The sequence below is a fragment of the Dunckerocampus dactyliophorus genome, chromosome 12 (assembly GCF_027744805.1).
Source record: "Dunckerocampus dactyliophorus isolate RoL2022-P2 chromosome 12, RoL_Ddac_1.1, whole genome shotgun sequence".
NCBI classification, from domain to species: Eukaryota; Metazoa; Chordata; class Actinopteri; order Syngnathiformes; family Syngnathidae; genus Dunckerocampus; species Dunckerocampus dactyliophorus.
This window is the reverse complement of record NC_072830.1, coordinates 28,037,116-28,056,511: the sequence shown is the minus strand read 5'-3', so window position 1 is coordinate 28,056,511 and position 19,396 is coordinate 28,037,116. Positions and strand designations below refer to the sequence as shown.

General features: G+C 40.5%; 1 protein-coding gene across 9 annotated transcripts in view; it reads left to right on the top strand.

Annotated features, from left to right (window-relative positions):
• Window positions 1-296: 296 nt before the first annotated feature.
• Window positions 297-19,396, top strand: part of LOC129190806 (trichohyalin-like) — a 37,886-nt gene continuing 18,786 nt past the window's right edge. For 5 of the 9 annotated variants that reach the window (XM_054793419.1, XM_054793417.1, XM_054793418.1 and 2 more), the window contains exons 1-23: window positions 297-419; window positions 838-897; window positions 1,222-1,333; window positions 1,656-1,845; window positions 2,008-2,121; window positions 2,252-2,320; window positions 3,629-3,723; window positions 3,990-4,098; window positions 5,816-5,902; window positions 6,002-6,102; window positions 7,512-7,584; window positions 7,699-7,806; window positions 8,629-8,703; window positions 8,874-8,962; window positions 9,527-9,659; window positions 12,531-12,635; window positions 12,903-12,977; window positions 14,811-14,897; window positions 15,058-15,239; window positions 15,356-15,410; window positions 15,675-15,781; window positions 17,214-17,306; window positions 19,116-19,251. In XM_054793419.1, coding sequence (XP_054649394.1) covers window positions 846-897; window positions 1,222-1,333; window positions 1,656-1,845; window positions 2,008-2,121; window positions 2,252-2,320; window positions 3,629-3,723; window positions 3,990-4,098; window positions 5,816-5,902; window positions 6,002-6,102; window positions 7,512-7,584; window positions 7,699-7,806; window positions 8,629-8,703; window positions 8,874-8,962; window positions 9,527-9,659; window positions 12,531-12,635; window positions 12,903-12,977; window positions 14,811-14,897; window positions 15,058-15,239; window positions 15,356-15,410; window positions 15,675-15,781; window positions 17,214-17,306; window positions 19,116-19,251 — 2,247 coding nt within the window. In that variant the 5' untranslated portion in view covers window positions 297-419; window positions 838-845. Of the gene's footprint in view, window positions 420-837; window positions 898-1,221; window positions 1,334-1,655; window positions 1,846-2,007; window positions 2,122-2,251; window positions 2,321-3,628; window positions 3,724-3,989; window positions 4,099-5,815; window positions 5,903-6,001; window positions 6,103-7,511; window positions 7,585-7,698; window positions 7,807-8,628; window positions 8,704-8,873; window positions 8,963-9,526; window positions 9,660-12,530; window positions 12,636-12,902; window positions 12,978-14,810; window positions 14,898-15,057; window positions 15,240-15,355; window positions 15,411-15,674; window positions 15,782-17,213; window positions 17,307-19,115; window positions 19,252-19,396 lie in introns of those variants that run through there. The other 4 variants (XM_054793414.1, XM_054793415.1, XM_054793416.1 and 1 more) reach the window with 4 other exon arrangements.

The following is a 19,396-nucleotide window of genomic DNA, read 5'->3' as shown; positions in this document are numbered from 1 at the left end:
CCCTTATTCCCTTTTTATTACATGCAATTGTTTGAGCAAAACAAATAGTACAGAAGAACCAACTATTGGGTCTGATTTTAACCTTCCTATTTACTCCCTGAGTTTGTAAAAAAAAAACAACATATGGCAACATACAAATACAACATCAACAACGTAACAAAACGCACACACATATGTGCGAAAAAATAAACATAGAAGAGAACTAAAAAATATGCACCCGATCGTCACGCAAGTATCGACCCTATGATATTACCCTTGGCTGGTATTTGGCTCGATCCGCCCACCCCTGTTTGCTAGCTGGTGATGTGATTCCTCATCACTTTCCTCTCCTCTCTTTAGGGCATGAACTTTTTAAATTAGTCACCTTTTAAAACTGCGTCCTTCTTTCCAAACAGCGGTTGGAAGATGACGTCGTGCGTGTAAGTGAACTGACGAAGAGCAGACCATTATGTTCTTAGTTTAGTTTTTTTTTTCTTCCCATAGCCACATAGTTCAAACATTTTTGTTACGTTGGTTCATGAAGACAATACAATCATAAAATGGCTACTGCGCCAATTTACACTACTTACCCCCTGATTTTTTCAAATGAATTTTACCTGCATTCCTCCCAAAGGTTTGAATGAACCTTTGCGATGACGTAACCACCCCCATCTGTCACCTGTGTGACGGCGTGCGTGACGAAAAAGCTTTTGACATCAGAAGTTTGTTTTTACCATAATCCCACCCCGATGTGATAGCCGTTTGCTGCTAATTTCTGGTGTACTCTGCCTGCATAAATATAGTAACCACTTTTTGGTAGACAATATAACAATTTTTGTGTTTGCCATATTGTGCCAGTGGCAGCCATGAGCAGCATTGAGGAGCCCAGTGAAGAACCATCAGATGTGTCTACTGAAGGTACTGTAACATGGGGTGGGCGGGAAGATCCAATATTGATTGCAAGGCTAGTATCAGATATAGATATCTATGTTATTTTTATTATGCTCTCCATTTTGCTCATTTAGTTGCATTTTGCTGGTTTCAGTTTCGAGTTCAGTTTCTGAACTGTATTTGCTTGTTATGAGACCAATACCAAAATTTACAGTATCGCAGACCCCTACTGTAAATTGATGCACATTCCCAGTGCAATTGTACAGCGCTTGTCATGTTTTGTGAAGCCACTAGTCAACTACATTAAATCAGCTAATATCAATCAATATTTTCTTTTCTCCACATCATCAGAGCTCAAGCGCTATGCAGTGGACATAGGGATTAATCCAGAGACAGAGCAAGAGTTTATGTGGCTTGCCAAGCAGGCCATGTTTGCTCAGCTACCTCCAGGATGGTCGGAGTGGTAAGTTGCTGTAAAAATGAACATGTCTAACATGTGTGACGCTACCTCAGAAACAATTCTGTCTCCAGAAGACCTCGCTACCACAAATCTGAAATATTTTGTGTGAAAAGTAGTAATAGAACGGTTGCAGTACACATGTATAACTGTAGTTATCTTTATTGTTTTGTCCCTACAAAGTAACTTCTCTAAAGCGTCCACAGAGAATTTGAGCTTTGCCCACCAAATTTAAATGAACTGTTAACTGTTTTGTTTTGTTTTTTGTTTGCCCCTATCGGCCACTGTAGCCTTTTGACTAAGACATGCACCTACTGTATCCCTACAGCGAAGATGACAGCGGGAACACCACCTATCACAACCACTACTTGCAATATAGCACAGACGAACACCCCAGCAAATTGCATTACCGTAAGATGGTGGCCCAGCAACGGGAACGCTTTCAGCGCATGAGTGGTGCTATTCTAGGCTCAGAAGGCACACAGGGCAAGAAAGAGAATGATGCACTTAATACAGTGGTGAGTGGCGTCAAAGATGATTATAGTATCAAACATTTAAGTGACATTTGCAGATTATATTAAATCACTGTAATGCCCTAAAAATCTCACCTGTCACTGAATTCTATCCTCCTCCAAAAAGGGGTTATTAAAGTATTACAGTGGTTGTTCTTACCTTATTAGGGCCTATTTAGCAGTGGATTCTTGAGTATAATAGGCAGCAAGCACGAAGAAACAGCGTCTCTGACACCCTTGAGCTTTGATGATGATGATGACGGCATCATCTCTGAAAAGGAGGTACAGTAACAACAGCAGACATTCCTCACATTGACCTCTCCTCAGTGTGTAGTAATTCCTCTTCAGTTCAGCAGAAGTATAGAAAAATGCAAGATAAATATTTTTGAAATATGTGTCTACTGTTTTTCAGTCAATTCCTTGTTCTTCTAACAGTGATATTGAGCACGTCCCAGTAAACCTGTGGAGTAAACAATACAAGGTAGAACAGAATTTGCTATACAGTACATACCGATCCCATCCATTAATGAGTTTCCTTTTTCTCTGCCAATCTCTTTTTCAGACCCCATGCAATATGATATGCTAACATTTAAAGGAAAGCAGCACTTTTTGGGGAATTTTGTCCATTATCCAAAATCCGTATGTGAAACATGAACACGCGTCTTTCTGTTTTCTGTGCATTCTAAAGATAGAAAAACAGATAAAAAGAGGTAGCTCATTAATGCACGTAATGGGACATGGAATTCCACCTACAAAGGCCGCTATTAAAACACCTCCAAAAACCTCCAACACGGTTTTATGGTTTTCTATCCATGCTGTAACCATCTATTAATAGGCAAATTCATGATAACATGTAATACTTAACAGTATTTTGGCCTGCTTTGGTCATTTTAAGCATTACCGGAACGTCCTTCCTGGGCGCATTGATTTCACTTAGCGTATCTACTTGCAATTCATTAATTTATTTTGCAAAACAGTGGTCAAGTTGATTTTTTTTCATGATTTTTCAACCCCCCCCCAAAGTCACATTAACGTTGTGTAGGTAATGATTTAGTTGAACACTTCATTTTCAGTGTAGGTGATACAACATACATATAAAGTTTGAATTTATGTAGGATTTTCTTGAATTTGCACATTTATCACATTTCTATACTCCATAAATCCTGGACCTGAATATAAGCCACACCCACCCAAAAAAATGCACATATATATATATAGGCCACACTTGTCTACAAGCAGTAGGTGTCCACGTTGTAACATGTGGTATTTGCATAGAAAGACACATTTTCAACCTTGCAATCCTACCTGCACTCGGTGTTCCCAGCATCGCTCGTTAGCTCCGGTGATGAGAAGCGAGACACTTTTTTTTTCATCGGAGTTCATCTGCCACGGTCCAAGCAGTCCAAACAGAAGCTGTAGTAATTCCACACTTGATCAAACTTACTTAAGATTTGTCAGCTCAAAACAAAATTGCTGCATAAGACTTCAAAACGTCGTATTAGCATCCACTTCACTACTCCATTTCACTACTTCCTGACTCTCAACTCTAAGCATCATGGGAGCTGTATTTCTTTTAACCATAAATTTGCCGCATCCATGTTTGAGCCGCAGGGTTCAAAGCTTATGAAAAATATTATAGTGTAAAGAAGAATAGACTCCAGCTCCGTCTTCCCTGAACAGAAAATGTTTATATGGATGGATATAGTTTTCAAACCGAAAACGTGAATTGTGATCATATTATTGACTTGAATTTCCGAATATTGACAAGTTGTGTATTTTTTTCTGTAAGCCGTCTGGAGAGTTTCAGGTCTCCGATAGTTCCATTTGCTGTGACAGTCTGGTGGAGACGGATGATAAAGACAAAGAGACCAAGGCTACTCAGGGGTTTGTTTTGTCTTATTTTATTGGAATATTTAAAATGTTATAGATTGTACAGAAAACAAAACAACTATAAGATTTCAGACTTTTATAAAGCCAAGCAGAATTCATAATAATAGTGTGTAGCAGTACTCATATGAAATGCATATTACCCTTGTGTACCCCAAGGAAAAGTTACTACTCTTTTTGAGTTTGAGCATTTTTGTGTTTTCTTGTTTAAAAAAACTTAATTCAATATCCTCTTCATCTTCTTAACTTCTCCTACCCTGCAGCCAGACGCAGGCGATACAGGAGCACAAAAATATCCAGCGCCCTGCCGCCATTTGTTGCTCACAAGCCCAACAGGACCAGAAGAAACAGGAGCCTATCAAAGCACCCATAGTAAGTGACACCAACAAATATGAGTTACATTTGCTGATTATGAGTACAGTAGATCCGCGCACATTTTTGCCTCAATGCTGAAAATTTGCTGATTTGGTTAAAAGAAATAATTTTTTAATTTGTATTGTTTTTCCTTTGAAAATAAACATTTCATTCACCATGTGATAATAATTTATTAATATTGATTATGATACAAGTGAAATGTATAGCATACGTCTTCCACTGTAAGGTTCACTGATAATATTTTCTTGAGATGTCACACTTTGTTCAGCAGTCTTTGAACACATCATCGATGGGTGCTAAGATGCAAAAGTTTGCCTACGGAAGCACGAGCTAGCGCTAGATGCCCTGGTTGGCTGAGATTCCATCTGTTCATCAATCATCTTATGTTATCATTCGTTAGTTGTGAGTACGTGTGTGGGGCATACAGTCGTCCCTCGCCATTTTGCAGTTCGATTAACAGTTTGTTGGTTGACTACTGCTTATTATGAGTAAAAAAAAATGCACATTTAAGCAAATTGTACCTATTTTTACACATTTTCAAGCATAACAATGGCCAAATGAATGAAAATACTAATATAAGGCATTCAGAAGACGCATTTAATGACGTGATATGTAGTGCAGTCATTTTACATTGATTAGACAATAGCCACCACAGGAAGTACGCTCTCCAGAAGAAAACAACAATGCTAACGTGTGAGTCTACGTTATGGCTTATTAATTTATAATATGTCCTATTTTCTCTGAATATGTCTACAATAGTGGATAATATGAGAGTAAAGGAGACTATAGGGTTGTGTTTTCATATCTGGAGAGCTCTAATAAATGTTAAAATCTGTATCAAGGTCACAAACAGGTTTTGTATGCTGTAACTACAAAAATATTCACTTATCACAGTCGAAAACAAATAACCACGGAGCCACGTTAAATGAGGGATTACTATATTTAGGGCTTAAACCTAAATTGTGTCGCAAATGAAAAGAGTAGGGGATGTTGTGGAACTGAATGTAATTATTACAGCATTCAACTTTTATTGCAAATTTTGATCCAAAATTGGAGGACAGCGGAAGATTTTATGGGCGTATCAGTATGAATTTTTGCCATTACCCCAGAGGCTAACCCCTGGGGAAAGTGTGGACGTGTATTTATTTTCTGGTGGCGGCATGACTGGGTGGTCATCTGTCAACCGAAGGTTGTGGGTTCAATCCCCAACTTACCCGCGTCTCTGCCGAAGTATCCTTGAACAAGATATTGCATTTGCTCATAGTACTGTGTCATCAGTGTTTGAATGAGCTGTTACATTGACAAGCGGCATAGAAAATGGATGGATGGATGGACAAGTGAAGCCCATATACCATTAACTTGTATGTTAAAATACAGGTGACCCCAGTCACTAAATTCCATCCTCTACCAATCCTAATGTAACACGGTAATCATTCTTGCTTTCTTAGGGTCTCTTTTGTAGTGGATTCTTGAGTGTTTTAGGCAGTGGGCAGGAAGAAGCTGTTTTTCCCGATTCACAGCCCAGTTATGATGTTGAAGACAATGACGTCTCATTTGAAAAAGCGGTAACACTGCCAAAGACGATACCTTTTAATGTGATAGACATCGCCTCAGTTGTTTGAATAGATACTTTTGAAGAAGCGCATTTTCACAACCGCAGAAGTGTTGCACTGTTCTATTTTTTTTCCCCCACGTATCTACGTACACACATTAGGATTCAGGAAGCAGTGATGTATGCATAACAGAGGATAGCAGTGAACCAGCAATTCGGGACCCGAGCACTGAATCGTCAGAGGAACAGGTACAGTAAGTCCTCTGTCTGTCTGTTCTCTGATTTGTCTTGGAAAACTAACCTGACTTAGTAGCTTTGGTCATTTATTTTCTTTCCACACCCTTAAAGCTCACAGTTGAGGCTCTGGACAGTTCTGTTGACTTTGACACTCGTCTGGAAGTATATAAAGGAGAGCAAGGTGAAGATGAAGAGACTGAGGTTGCTAAGAGGTTTGTAGTTGTTTCCATGTTCTGTATAGAAAGTGACGGGTATATGAGTGTATTCTGTCGCAGCTCCTTCTCTCGCTCGCCCTGCTGGGGCTGGATCGGGACCAGGTACTGTGTCCCGTAGTCAGCCCCTGCTTAGGTTTGGGCTTGGGAGTTGTACATGAAAAGTGAAACCGGTATAGTCAGGTTGCAGCCAGAGCTGTCTTTGAACTCACCAGCACTTAAGTTTGCGCCACTGGAACGCACAACTGACTCAATCAGGGGTGTCTTTTTTCCAGTGAGGTCTGCATATGGAAAAGTCAGACCTGTTTGATCATTTTTATTTTGTAAAAAGGCTGAAAACAGGGCCGCACAGTGGCCGAGTGGTTGTTGGCCACACAGTCGGGAGATTGGGAAGACCTGGGTTCTGTGGAGTTTGCATGTTCCCCCTGTGCGTGTGTGAGTTTTCTACGGGTACTCCGGTTTCCTCCCACATTCCAAAAACATGCATGTTAGGTTATGAATGTGAGCGTGAATGATTGTTTGTCTATATGTGCCCTGCGATTGGCTGACGACCAGTCCAGGGTGTACCCCGCCTCTTGCCCGAAGTCAGCTGGGATAGGCCCCAGCATACCCCCGTGACCCTAATGAGGATAAGCGCTATAGAAAATGTATATGTAAAATTTATATGTACTTAAAGTGTAATTTTGTGTTAAAGGTGACAAAGGTTATTATTAATTGTATCAACATTTCAGCTTTTCCTCATTCCATTACACCTTTTTGCTCTTTTGCTCTGTTTAATTAAATTCGTACAATGTGCCACAAGCAAAGAAAAAACAAGCTGCGGGCCGCAAATAGTCCTCGGGCCGTACTTTGGACACCCTTGAACTAACTGATTCATAAAATACACCTCAAGTCAACATTTGATGTCGGTTGTACGGAAGATTCAAATTTGTACAGAGGACAAAGATCCGAATCCCCAAGCCATCCAAGGAAGTCCTGTGAAATGATTCGGCAGAATGAAGATTTGCTTCTTTTACGTTAAATACGTTTGGAACGCCATGTTGAATTAGGTGTTCCAGGAGGCTGGAATGATACAGGTTACTTGCGTAATCTTCACCAAAGGAGGCTTTGTGGAGATGTGCTATGGTTCCCGTCCATGCTCACCAGATTCTGGGAAGCCAAACCCTGAGGGGATGGGGAGGACAGATGAGCTTTTTGGTTGAAGAATGAGTGTCTATCTTGGGGAGACTGTAAAAAATTGTTGAATGGTTGGTGCAGCAAAGGACCAGTGTGGAATAACCTTTATACTTAACCTACCTAATAATAAACTGCAAAAATGGAATACTCTTTCTCATTTGTGTAATATTTACTCTATTTATTTTACTCATATTTACTCTCTCTCCCCATCTTCGTGGCAATTCTCATTGCAGCCTAGATGAATCTGTGCACAGTCCTGGTGAAAAACGCCCAGACAGAGGTTCAGGAGCTGAAAAGGGCAAGCAAGTAGGAAAGCCTAACACAACACACCACCTGAGTGGCTGTTAAAGATGGCAGATACAAAACCACTACAAGAGTCATAAATGATCATTATCACTGCAATTATCTTTATCTTGTCAGGCTCCATTTAGTAGTGGATTCCTCAGCGTTATAGACACTTGGCAAGAAGAAGCAGTCTGTTATTCTCCGGGCAGCTCTGGTGATGGAGAAGGCATCATCTTTGACATTGTACAGTTTGTAGTTATTTTTTTTCATTTTGACATAGTGTATAAACACAGTATGCCTAAAATCACCCAAAATGTTTTTTTTTTTTGCATGTAAAAATGTCTAACGTGTATTGAACCAATGCAACTTCAAAGCCAGGTGAGGTCTCGGGCAGTTACTATTTACTAAATATATACACAACAAATAATGTGTTCCATTCAAAAACAAAAAAGTGTCCACCTCAAGAAAACTGGATATAACATAACTGATCATCCAGAGGCGAAAAAGTCAGGCCTGTCTTGGCCTTTCAAAGCCATGATGTGTATCCTTGCGTCATTGGGCCACCAGGTGACACTGTTGGCCCACATTTCACCGCCCCCTGTCGCCTTTCTGTGCCGTAAGTACTTGCAAATGAGAAAGACAAGATGACAAAATAGTGGTGAACATTATTGATCGTAAATCTGGTTTTACTTGTAAGCTGGAGTCTTTTCTTTTGCCACAAGTTGAAAGGGAGCATATTTGTGGCTGCCCTGTGATAGAAATGTCCAGAAATGTAAAAAAAACAACAACAAACAAACCTCCTAAGGCAGTGGTGCTTTTACTGTCTTCAGCAGTGGGTTCTTGACGTTTTTAGGCAGTAGACAGGAAAAAAACATCACTTGCAGTGACAGTATAGACAGTGTCCTAAATGTAGCACCATACTCTGCAGTACAAATGGTCACTTTTCTTTTTTTACTTTTTTGCTTTTTCTTATGTTGATTGATTGATGATTTGATTAAATGTTTTTGTGAACCTTTGTTTCAGTGTTTTACATCTGTATTTTTTTGTTTGTGTGTGCAATTTCAGGACAGTGGCAGCGATTTAGCAGAGGAGTTTGGGAAGTCTCAAACCAGCCACAGTCTTAAGTCATCAGAGCAGCAGGTACAAGTACATGCACTGGCTATGTATAATATATGTGATATTAATATCACACGTTTCCAGGTGTCTAGGCTCTGGTCCCATCTGCAGTACAGTGTGACATACCGTATACATGTTGCAAATGCTATCCAAAAAAAAAGTCAAAATGGATTAATTTGTCATTTGTCCTGAAGATGCCGGCAGAGTTTGTGTACTCCGACAATTCTGATTGCGGTGACAGTCAGGATGAGAAGGACGCCAAAGTGAATGAGGCTGTTCGCAGGTTTGTTGTTGTTGTTGTTGTTGTTGACATGTTGATGGGAAAAAAACAAATTTGGTTTGCCCCCAAAGTGGGGCCACACGGTGACCTAGTGGTTAGCATGTTGGCCATGCAGTCAGTCGATCCCAAAGATCTGGGTTTGAAGCTCTGCATCGCTGTGTGGACTTTGCATGTTCTCCCCGTGCATGCGTGGGCTTTCTCCAGCTCTGGTTTCCTCCCACATTCCACAGATATGCATGTTAGGTTATTTGGAGACTATATATATGAATGTGAGTGTGAATGGTTGTCTATATTTGCCCTCTGATTGACTGCCGACCAGTCCAGGGTGTACTCTGCCTCTCACCCAAAGACAGCTGGGATAGGCTCCAGCATACCCCCCCGACCCTAGTAAGGACAAGCGGCATAGAAAATAGATGGATGACTCCAATCTGGAGGTGTCATTTGAAGTTTAGAGATAATTGAGCCAAATACATATTCTGAAATTTGACATTTTGCACAAACTTTTTTTTGTTTCCTGAACAACCTCTGCTGAGTTCTTCCTCATCATCCTGTTACTGCTTCCTGCAGTCCACTTGAGTCTGGGGATGAAGCTGTTGGTGGTAGTGTCCACAGGTGCAGTGTGCGTCAAGAGTGCACTGATGCTGTGGCAGACTCAGGAACGGAACGACACAACGACAAACAGGAGCCTATCAACCAAACAGTGAGTTACTGATTTTATGGATTTGATTGTTGATGTAATTGTGTGTAATTGAGACCAAATAGAAAACACTACTTTGCTGTTCAGCAAAACAAGGCATTGGAATAGAATAGAATTTGTGGACCCCAGAGCAGCCAAGGAGGAGTGGTGTAAAGAGATATTGTAATATAACAAAAGGTACTCACAGGAGGGGAAAAAAGAAGTACAAAACAATAGGCGCCGGTGACAAAAGGTCACTGGGAAAGTAGATCAAAATAAAGACAAAGTATCAAATAAAGAAAAATGCAACAATGCTCAACAATTTAGAGGAAATGAGTTGGCAGTAAGGAACAAAGATAACGGAGAATAGCTTTAGCCAAATGTGGCAGGAGTTGCATGACGCTGACAAGGTTAGGCGACAATCTGGCAACAAGAGAATCTCCCAGCAAGGTTTAAGAAGGCCTAAGTTTGGATTAGCTGCAGGTGTCCTGATCAGGCGAGCAGGTGGGAGGAGTCCTCTGCAGGACTGCAGAGACACAGCAGAGACAGCAGACCAAACAGTACAAATCACGACAGTCTGGTTTGTTTGTTTCAGACATGCTTAACAAGTTGCATTACGGAACATCACGTGGTTCTATTTTCACAATTCACATGTCCTCAAATCCTACGCCTTTTCCATGTCTATTACTGATAATTCATTCACACCATCTTTAGTCATTTACAGTTTCTTCACTTGCTGTAAAAGGAAGGTGTAATATCAACAATGTCAACAAGCAAATAGGAGTTAAAATAATGATGCCATAAACCAGGGGTGTCAAACTTGTTTTCCTTGAGGGCCGCAGTTATGACTGCCTTTAGAGTGCCACTCATACCTGTCAATATATATGTATAGAAATATGAATATAACTCCGTGATGTTATAACCCAATTGCCGTGCATTTGATTATTATGTTTTTACTAACAAATTGATGGACAAGTTGCTTTGAAATGAGAAGTGAAGTGAGAATGTCAACGTGACAAGCACACCTTGAAGTATTTATTTTGATAACAATGCTTGGGATATCTTGTTGCATGATCAGAAATTAAAGTTTAGAAGAACTCCATGCAGTGCCATTTTTCTGTCAAAATGAAAGAATACATTCTGAATGAAAAAGGTGAAGTGTATTATTGACACACATTATTCCCAGGCTTTTGTGGGCCACATAAAATGATGTGCCGGGCGCCCGGGCTTTGAGTTTGACGCTTGTGTAATAAACCTTGAGCACTATTAAAGTTGTTGTTTGGCCACTACCACTCGAACATATTATTTGCTGCTGTCTTCCTGTTGAGCCAGGACTGCTAATTGTCGATGAGACTGTGTGTGTGTATGTGCGCGCACACTATGGGCATGTGCCTGTGCACGAGCCATGAGTGAGTGACAGACACTAACACCACTCCCCTTTTTCGGGCAGAACGACCAGTCTCATTCAGTTTAACTTGTATTCGTGATCACGGGGACAAACGGCCGAAATGACTTTTCGCCGTAGGGTGGCTGGGCTGTCCTTCACAGATAAGGTGAGAAGCACTGTCATCCGGGAGAAGCTGCTCCTCCACATTGAGATGAGCCAGATGAGGTGGCTCGGGCATCTGGTCAGGATGCCTCCTCGGGAGGTGCACGTCCGACCGGTAGAAGGTCTCGGGGAAGACCCAGGTTCGTGAGACTATGTCTCCCAACTGGCCTGGGAACACTTCGGGATCCGCTGGGAGGAGCTGGACGAAGTGGCCGGGGAGATGGAAGTCTGGCCATCCCTGCTCAGGCTGCTGCCCCCGAGACCCAACCTCGGATAAGCGGTAGAAGATGGATGGATGGATGGATGTTCTCTGAAACCACTATTTCTAACATGTGCTTGTCGGTGGTGGTGTTTTTATATTTTTTTGTGTGAAAGAAAGTGTAATTTGGAGCCAATGAGGGATAGCACCTTTAAAGAAAAATAATAGATAAGAATGTAAAAATAAGAATAAAGTAAGATAAAAATGTTATAAATGTAATAAAATATGAACAAATTGTTAATAAAACTTATAAAAATAAGTTAGAATATGTGTTACAAGTAAATTAAATACATTGAGGATGAATATATGAATGCTTAAGGAAAAAAATTGACTACTGAATCACACAATAACAAAATGAAATGTGTTTCTTAATATTATTGTTTCTTAATATTATTACATTTTGCGTTGTTTACGTTATTGTGGAGTCGTTATTGCCGATTGTTTGTTGACTTCCAGCTGCATCAAGTCTTTGTGAGTTGTGTCTTGTGATTTCATTGTAGTCGAGATGATGTCATCTTGAGTATTTGTCCAGATCTTTGATGTCTTTGTCATGTAATTTGGCTTCCTCCGGTTCTCCATTTAAGATTTTGCAGTTGGCATAAAGTGCCTTGAATTTCCCCTTGCTTCCTTAAGTTACTTTCTTTTATGTACGCTCATTTATGTACGTACCTTTTCAGCTTGCTTCTTTGCTTCGAGAATGCCACCTTGTTTTTTTTGTTGGTGAACTTTATGATGATGCGGGGGCGCTGTTGTTATTCCGGCCAGACATTGGAATGCATGTATCGATGTTGTTGACATCTGCATCCATCCAATTTGACAGCAGGAAGTTTGGCACCAACTGCTCTGTTGAAGCAACATCATCTTGTTGTCTACCTCTGTTAACAGCTGGGTTGCGTATAATGTGGAGCCCAGTCACAATCACGTTCTTCACACGTGTAGACTGCTCCATTTATTTAAAAACAAATTAGCATTCATTTTCTATGTAGTTGATCAAAAACATTTGATTTCTCTGCCTCAGATTTTTATGTGAACCCCTTTGACTGTTTATTTCAGTATTTTACACTTGTGTTTTTGTGTGCACTTTTAGATTAAAAGAACATCGGATGCATATCCAGCAAAGGAGATGATGAAGCCACAAATGTGTGACAAGACACTTTTTAAGGATGAGAATTATGAGTTACCTCAGCAACAGGTGCATGCACTGTATACCACAAATTCACTCTCTATTGACCTTAATGCTGTAGTGTTGCTGTGATTTTGGGGATGGTATCACAGCTTGCGTTCAATTAATGGATTGACGTTGATGTAGATGTTGTTTTTCCTCATTGTCGGTCAGTGTAATTTAATCAATTGTCCATCCCTAATGAAATGAAAATTCAACATCACATTAGCTTTCTTCTTTTGTTTCATCGGAATATAACATTTTAAAAATAACTGATTTTTGTGTGTGCAATGTTAGGATACAAGTGAAAGTGATACAAGTCCATCAGATGAGACCACTGGGATAGAAACATCAGACACTACCACAACACAGGTACATGCATTGTGGACCACATTAAGCGTTTGTCTGGTTGTAGTGATGGTAATTTAGTCAAATGTCCATCCCTGCCAAGAGGAAAAATAAGGTTGAGTATCATTTATGAGTTATCCAATACCGCTGCCAAAGCAGTGCCGGTGCCTGAACGGGTACTTAAAAAAAGGAAAACATACAAAATGCCTTTTTGTTTTTAGGGAATTTTGTGACATGGAAGTTGAACAGAATAGTCATTTACATAATTCAATAATGAAGCTAAAATTAGAACTAAGTACTCAATTCAACAGTATGAAATACATTTGACAAAAAATTGTCGTAATTATCACAACAAAACCAGCAGCAATACAGAAGAACACAGTGAAAGTGCAAAAAAAGTGTGCAAGATTTGACAGTACTGTAAGTGCATACTTTCTGCTGTTGAAGTGCATACATTCCGCACCATTCAAGCAGGAACTGATCATTTGTACACAGTTCTAGCGACCTGCTTCCGGTATTCGTGTTTTGGTGTAATAGCGACAGAGAAATGCCTGCAAGTTGGAAATAAGACTTGCTGTTGGGGTTTTAAGGTCGGCAGTAAAGTTTTAAAAAAGGCCCGGATTCTGTTGGGATGCATTACTTATAAGACGTTGTTTGCACAATATGACCTTCAAGCACTTGTTGAAGGTGGCAGCTGGCACCAATGTGAGGCACCGATAGCTGCATAGCGGTTCGGTCCAGTTGCTACCGTTTACGTCTGCACTGGTGCCATTATGATACCAAAAGGTAGCTCCAAATCAAACTGCAGCAGTACAAATACAGCCGTGGTGCTATAAATGAATGGAAAACACTGGACACGAACTTCACATTAATTTTTTTTTGCAAGTGTTTTTATCAGGAATGTCCGATAATATCGGTGCACCAATCTTATCAGCCCGATATTGGCATATAAATGCTAAGCATAATAATCAAATCTGATAATAAACATAATGCTGTATGTAGGCTCATGAGCTCCCGTATTTTCCCGTGTGCAAATGATGATCTCATCAAACTGCCTCTCAAGCGTGTAAACAATCGTGGGTGGCCAGTAGCAAGCTAGCTCGCTCCTGCCAGCCATCCATTTCTATGCCGCTTACACTCAGTAGGAGCAGGAATGTTACAATTCCTGGAAGTAAGAGACAGTAAAATCTGACACTGTGTGTGCGCGCTCGATTAGGAGAGTCCACGCGGACGTCTGTGAAAATGCTACTTTTTCATATATCAGGTGTATTTTCATTTTTATACATGTTTGTTAGGTAGATTACTTCTTGCTCTTCAATATCGTATCGGATTTATACGGCGGCTTTGAATGTTAAGTGTTTCAAACTCATGGATCAGAGCTTCAGGGCAAGATAAATGGTACAGTACGTAGGATATAAATTCACTTAAATATCTATCTGCAGATGAAATTTCATTCAAATCTGATGGTGCAAAATATGTTAATTTTGGCCCAGAATTACTGTGCACATGAAATTTGTGGTGTGGCGTGGAAACGAAAACAGCGTGTTGCTGCACTAAGAGTGCTAGGCCTACATGAAAATGATGACACTTGATTTTCTTGCCTGGACTTTTTGTTGATCAAAAAAATGTACATGGCTACAACAGATATGTGTTAATACTACGACAGGAGACATGTGATGTTGCACATATCGGTATCGGCTGATTTCGGAAATTGACGGTTGGACAATACTGTATCGGCATATCGGATATCGACAAAAAAGACAATATTGGACATCCCTCGTTATTATTTATTTGTTTTACCCAAGTGTTGACAGCAGAAACAAAGCAAACACCTATTTTTTGTGTGTGCAATGCTAGACTACAAGTAGCAGTGAAACAAGTCCAACAGAGAAGACCACCGAGTCACCTTCTGATGACCGCAGTCCTGAATTATCACAGCAACAGGTGATTGCATTGTGATCTACTTTTCCACCCTGGAGTGGTGTTTGTATGTTTCTGGTAACGGTGTTACAACTTTTGTGTTATATCACACCATTTATTTTGTTTATTGATGCTTAATTGTCAATTGACAAGTTGTTTTGTGTGTTTTTTTTGTCTGCTGTAGGTATCACAACTGGACACTGACAGTTGTGGTTGTGGCAGACAGCAGAAAATGGATGGGGAGGAAGAAGAGACTGCTAAGAGGTTTGCTGTTGTTCACATGCTCACGGCAAATAATGACCACGTTTGTGGAAGTAGATCAATAGAACCAACTCCAGAACGGATGCATTTCCAAGTTGTTATTAGGTAAAAAAATGATTTTATGTAGTATCCTTGGGCGTGTCATTACAGTAAACATGTTAAACTGTTTTATGTAAAGAACAGCTTCTGCTGAATCTGCTCCTCTCTTATTTTTCCTGCAGCCAATATGTGGCTGACGCAGCCGATGAACATGACGATGATGAAGAAGTAACTCGGGTAAGACCCAGAGTGAATGGCTGCAGTATAAATGGATACATATGGTCATTCTTTTTTGCAGTGACAAATTTAAAACACAAATTTTCTTTTATCTTGTTTGATTAATACACTGGTTTAAGATAAAAGTTCCTGGTAAGAAAAAACATTTTTGACCTTGAGTTTCAGATATTTCATCATGGTTTGATATATTTTTGTCATATTTATAAAAGTGCTCCCTTAAGACTATTAGCCTTTTTCCTAAATCTGTTTTTTTGTGTGCTGCAGGTCCCGTCAGACTTTGTTTATGACGACAGTTTTGGTTGCTATGACAGTAGGCAAAAGATGGTTGTCGATGGGGGAGGAGAGGAGGAGGAAGAGGAGACAGACAAGAGGTTTGTTGTTGTCCACACCATACATGTGTGGTACTATTTCTAAATCAGGGGTTCTCAAACTTTTTGGGATCACAGATCGCTTACAGGACAGAACATTTTCTGAGGACCCCCTTATCTTCCTTCCGATTAAAATAAATAAATAAATAGAATAAAAATTGTACTTAATGCCATAGGAATTATTTATATTACAAACAAAATACTTCATACCTCTATCCATCCATCCATACATCTTCTATGCCGCTTATTCTCATTAGGGTCGCCGGGGTATGCTGGAACGTATCCCAGCTGACTTTGGGCGAGAGGTGGGGTACACCCTGGACTGGTCGCCAGCCAGTTGCAGGGCACATATAGACAAACAACCATTCACACTCACATTCATACCTATGGACAATTTAGAGTCGCCAATTAATGTAACATGCATGTTTTTGGGATGTGGGAGGAAACCGAGTACCCGGAGAAAACCCACGCACGCACCGGGAGGACATGCAGACTTCACACAGAGATGCCCAACGGAGATTCGAACCCACATCTTCAATATCTCCTGACTGTGTGGCCAGCATGCTTACTTCATACCTTTTTCATGCAAATAATTTTACATTCAGCAACAAGACTGGACAGTTCAAATGAATCCACTTTGCTTAAAAGCCAGTTTAAAGCGTACTTAACTGGTTCAATGTTAACATAATGATAACAATATTATTATTATTTACTGCCTCCGATTGGAATGACTATCAGAAACGTGAACACTCTAATGGTGTTGATTAATCCTTGGTTTTATGGATTAATTTGCAAGCACCTGAAGATGGAGTCCGTTTGGGGCGGCAGCGGTGGCAGGAGTTAGAGCAGGTCGTCCGGGAACCAGAAGGTTGCTGGTTCGATCCCTTCACCCAGTCACTGTTGTTGCATCCCTGGGTAAGACACTTCACCCAGCTTGCATCCAGTGCTTCCCAGGTGGTTGGAGAGGCAGTATGCATGAATTGGCAGCCACATTTCCATCAGTCTACCCCAGGGCAGCCTTGAGATGTAGATTACCACCCGTGTGTAACTGAGGAATGAATCGCTTGACTGTGAAGTGCATTGGGTGCCTTGAAAAGCATTATATAAAAAAAAAAAGTCTAATCCATTTTAAATTCAATAACCCTAATGTAAGTGAAAGCTATTTGTTCTTGGTTTCTGTTATTGGCATAGTGATTGCTGCTGATAGTTGTGCACTTTTGAATGATACTCTGTAACTTCATTTATTTAAAAAAAAAAAATCACAGAACCTCCTGGGATCCCTGAGCCCCAGTTTGAGAATCCCTAATCTAAAGGACTGATTCCAAACTAGAGCTATCATTTGAAGTGTTAATTTATTTAAATAAACTGTAAACTTTCTTGGTTATCTCATTCATGTTTTCCTGTTATGACTGTTATCTTCCCAATCTCCCTACAGTATGGACTCCAGTGGTTCTGTTTCCTTTGATAGTCAGCTGAAGAGAGGTTTCAAAGGACAACGGGAGGATGAGGATTCTGAGGGTACCCAGAGGTTTGTTGTTACTTTCTTTTATAGAAAACAGCAATGATGAGAACATGTGTGGTCCTAGTTGTGAAGCACGGACCTCAGAATAGACTTTTAAAATACATGCACATTTCTTGGTCCAAATGAACTTTGACCAAATCCAATTTGTTGTGGCGCTAACACACCATTTTATGATGCGTAGTCCCCTTGAATATTGAGAAGATACATTTCAAGGGGTTTATCCTCATAAAATTTTCACCATCACCCATGCACAAGAGTTTCTAGATTTATGATATTCCATGTTAATAACATTTTGTGGTTATAAAAGCACTCCCATCACTTTGCTCCATGAACGCGAGACTCGCTTGAAGAATACAGTGTGTGTCTACGCAGCCACACTGAGGAAGAATAACATAACTTTTCTCAATTCGCTATGTCTTCCAAGCGACAGCGTGCAAAAGAAAAACAAAAGCCATCACCTTAAAAGTGAAAATGAACATTATAAAAAGCTCATAGAGAGGACACACATCCACCAATATTGGCAGAAAACAATGGGCGGTGCAGACAGACGAGAGAAGGAAGAGAGAGAGACACTCAACTTCCCACAATGCAATTCTTCTTAAAGGGCCAGGCTCGGCCTGTTACAGTATTGATATGCTGTAATAAAAAAACAAGAAGCACTGAAAGCGAATCCGCAAGAGGTGAACCGCGATAGAGCGAGGGAACACTGTATTATTTTTTCTGTATTTTATGTGTTCATGTGCTCTGCATTGAGTGACTTAGGAGTTAATTTAGGTCTAGTTTAGATATAAGTTCCGACTTTGTTTCTAGCCTTTTTGGGTCTTTAGATATTGGCGGTAGAACTTAGGGTAGTTTCAACAAAAACACCAGATTTTGACCTAAAAACAGAGAAAACAAGCTTTTTCTGCAGAGAAACAAATTCAAGCAGAGTGATGGTGGGGTCTTCTGGATGTGGGGATGAATCCCTGCTGCTGATCGATCCAGACGGCAGCCACTCATCAGAAGAATCAGGGTCGGTTTCTGAGTCACCCGACTCTGAACTGCTTCTGGTGTCAGGCTCCGGTTTCGCGCCACATGGCTCAGCTACGCTAACCACTAGCTTGTTGCTTCGACTGCCGTTGTCAACTGCATTTGTGTCTATGTCACCTGCATCACCCATGTCACTGCTATCTTTCGCGATCGTGTCACTACTAAAGGCAGATCCCCCGCCAGACAAGCTCTGTGACAGTGTTTGCTGCCCATATTTTTTGTCTCACTTTCAATTTCTGCATGTGTTTCGCCATTTTCCTCTCGCAAACCATCTTCTTCATTGACAATCTGTCGCTGCTGGTTGGAGGAAAAGACAATTGTTGCTCCCTACTAGGACAGAAATACATTGCCTACAAGTCAGAAATTCACGCACAAGATGAATAAGACTTTGAGCTGTAGCTCCCGCGAAAAAAGCAAAAGACGTCAATAACGTCTTTGCAGTCAACGTTACTTTTTGAAAAGACATCAATAGACGTCTTTGGCAGTGAAAGAGTTAATTGGACTCTCTAAATTGTCCATAGGAGTGAATGTGAGTGTGAGGAGTGAATGGTTGTCTGTATGTACCCCATAATCAGCTGTGCCATCATTAACTGTACGCAAACGTAAACGTAAACGACACCACACTAAAGAGACCATCAAGTCTGTATTTTTGGTGCGGACCAGTGTACCGGACTACAAGCATGCACGCACCGTTAAATCCTGGCCCCAACCCTGACCTTGAGAATTACAGTTACCAAAACAACCTCTGTTGAATACTTTGTTGAATCCTCATACTACTCCCTACAGCCAATATGAGCCTGGACACAACTCCTTTGGTGAAGACATCCAGATACACCAGGAGTGGAAACTGGACAAGCCTGCCAAAATATCTGGGAAAAAAATCCATTCTTTGGCCCGCAATACTGAATCCCCAAAGCAAAAGGTTGTGTAAATGCGTTACATACATCCCAGTCATCCACTCTACATTGGCCTTAATTTCATAGACAGTACATATTTGAGTATATTTATGGATAGCAGCATGCCTTATGTCAATCCACATTCACATATTGGGATCTTGTCGTTGACTT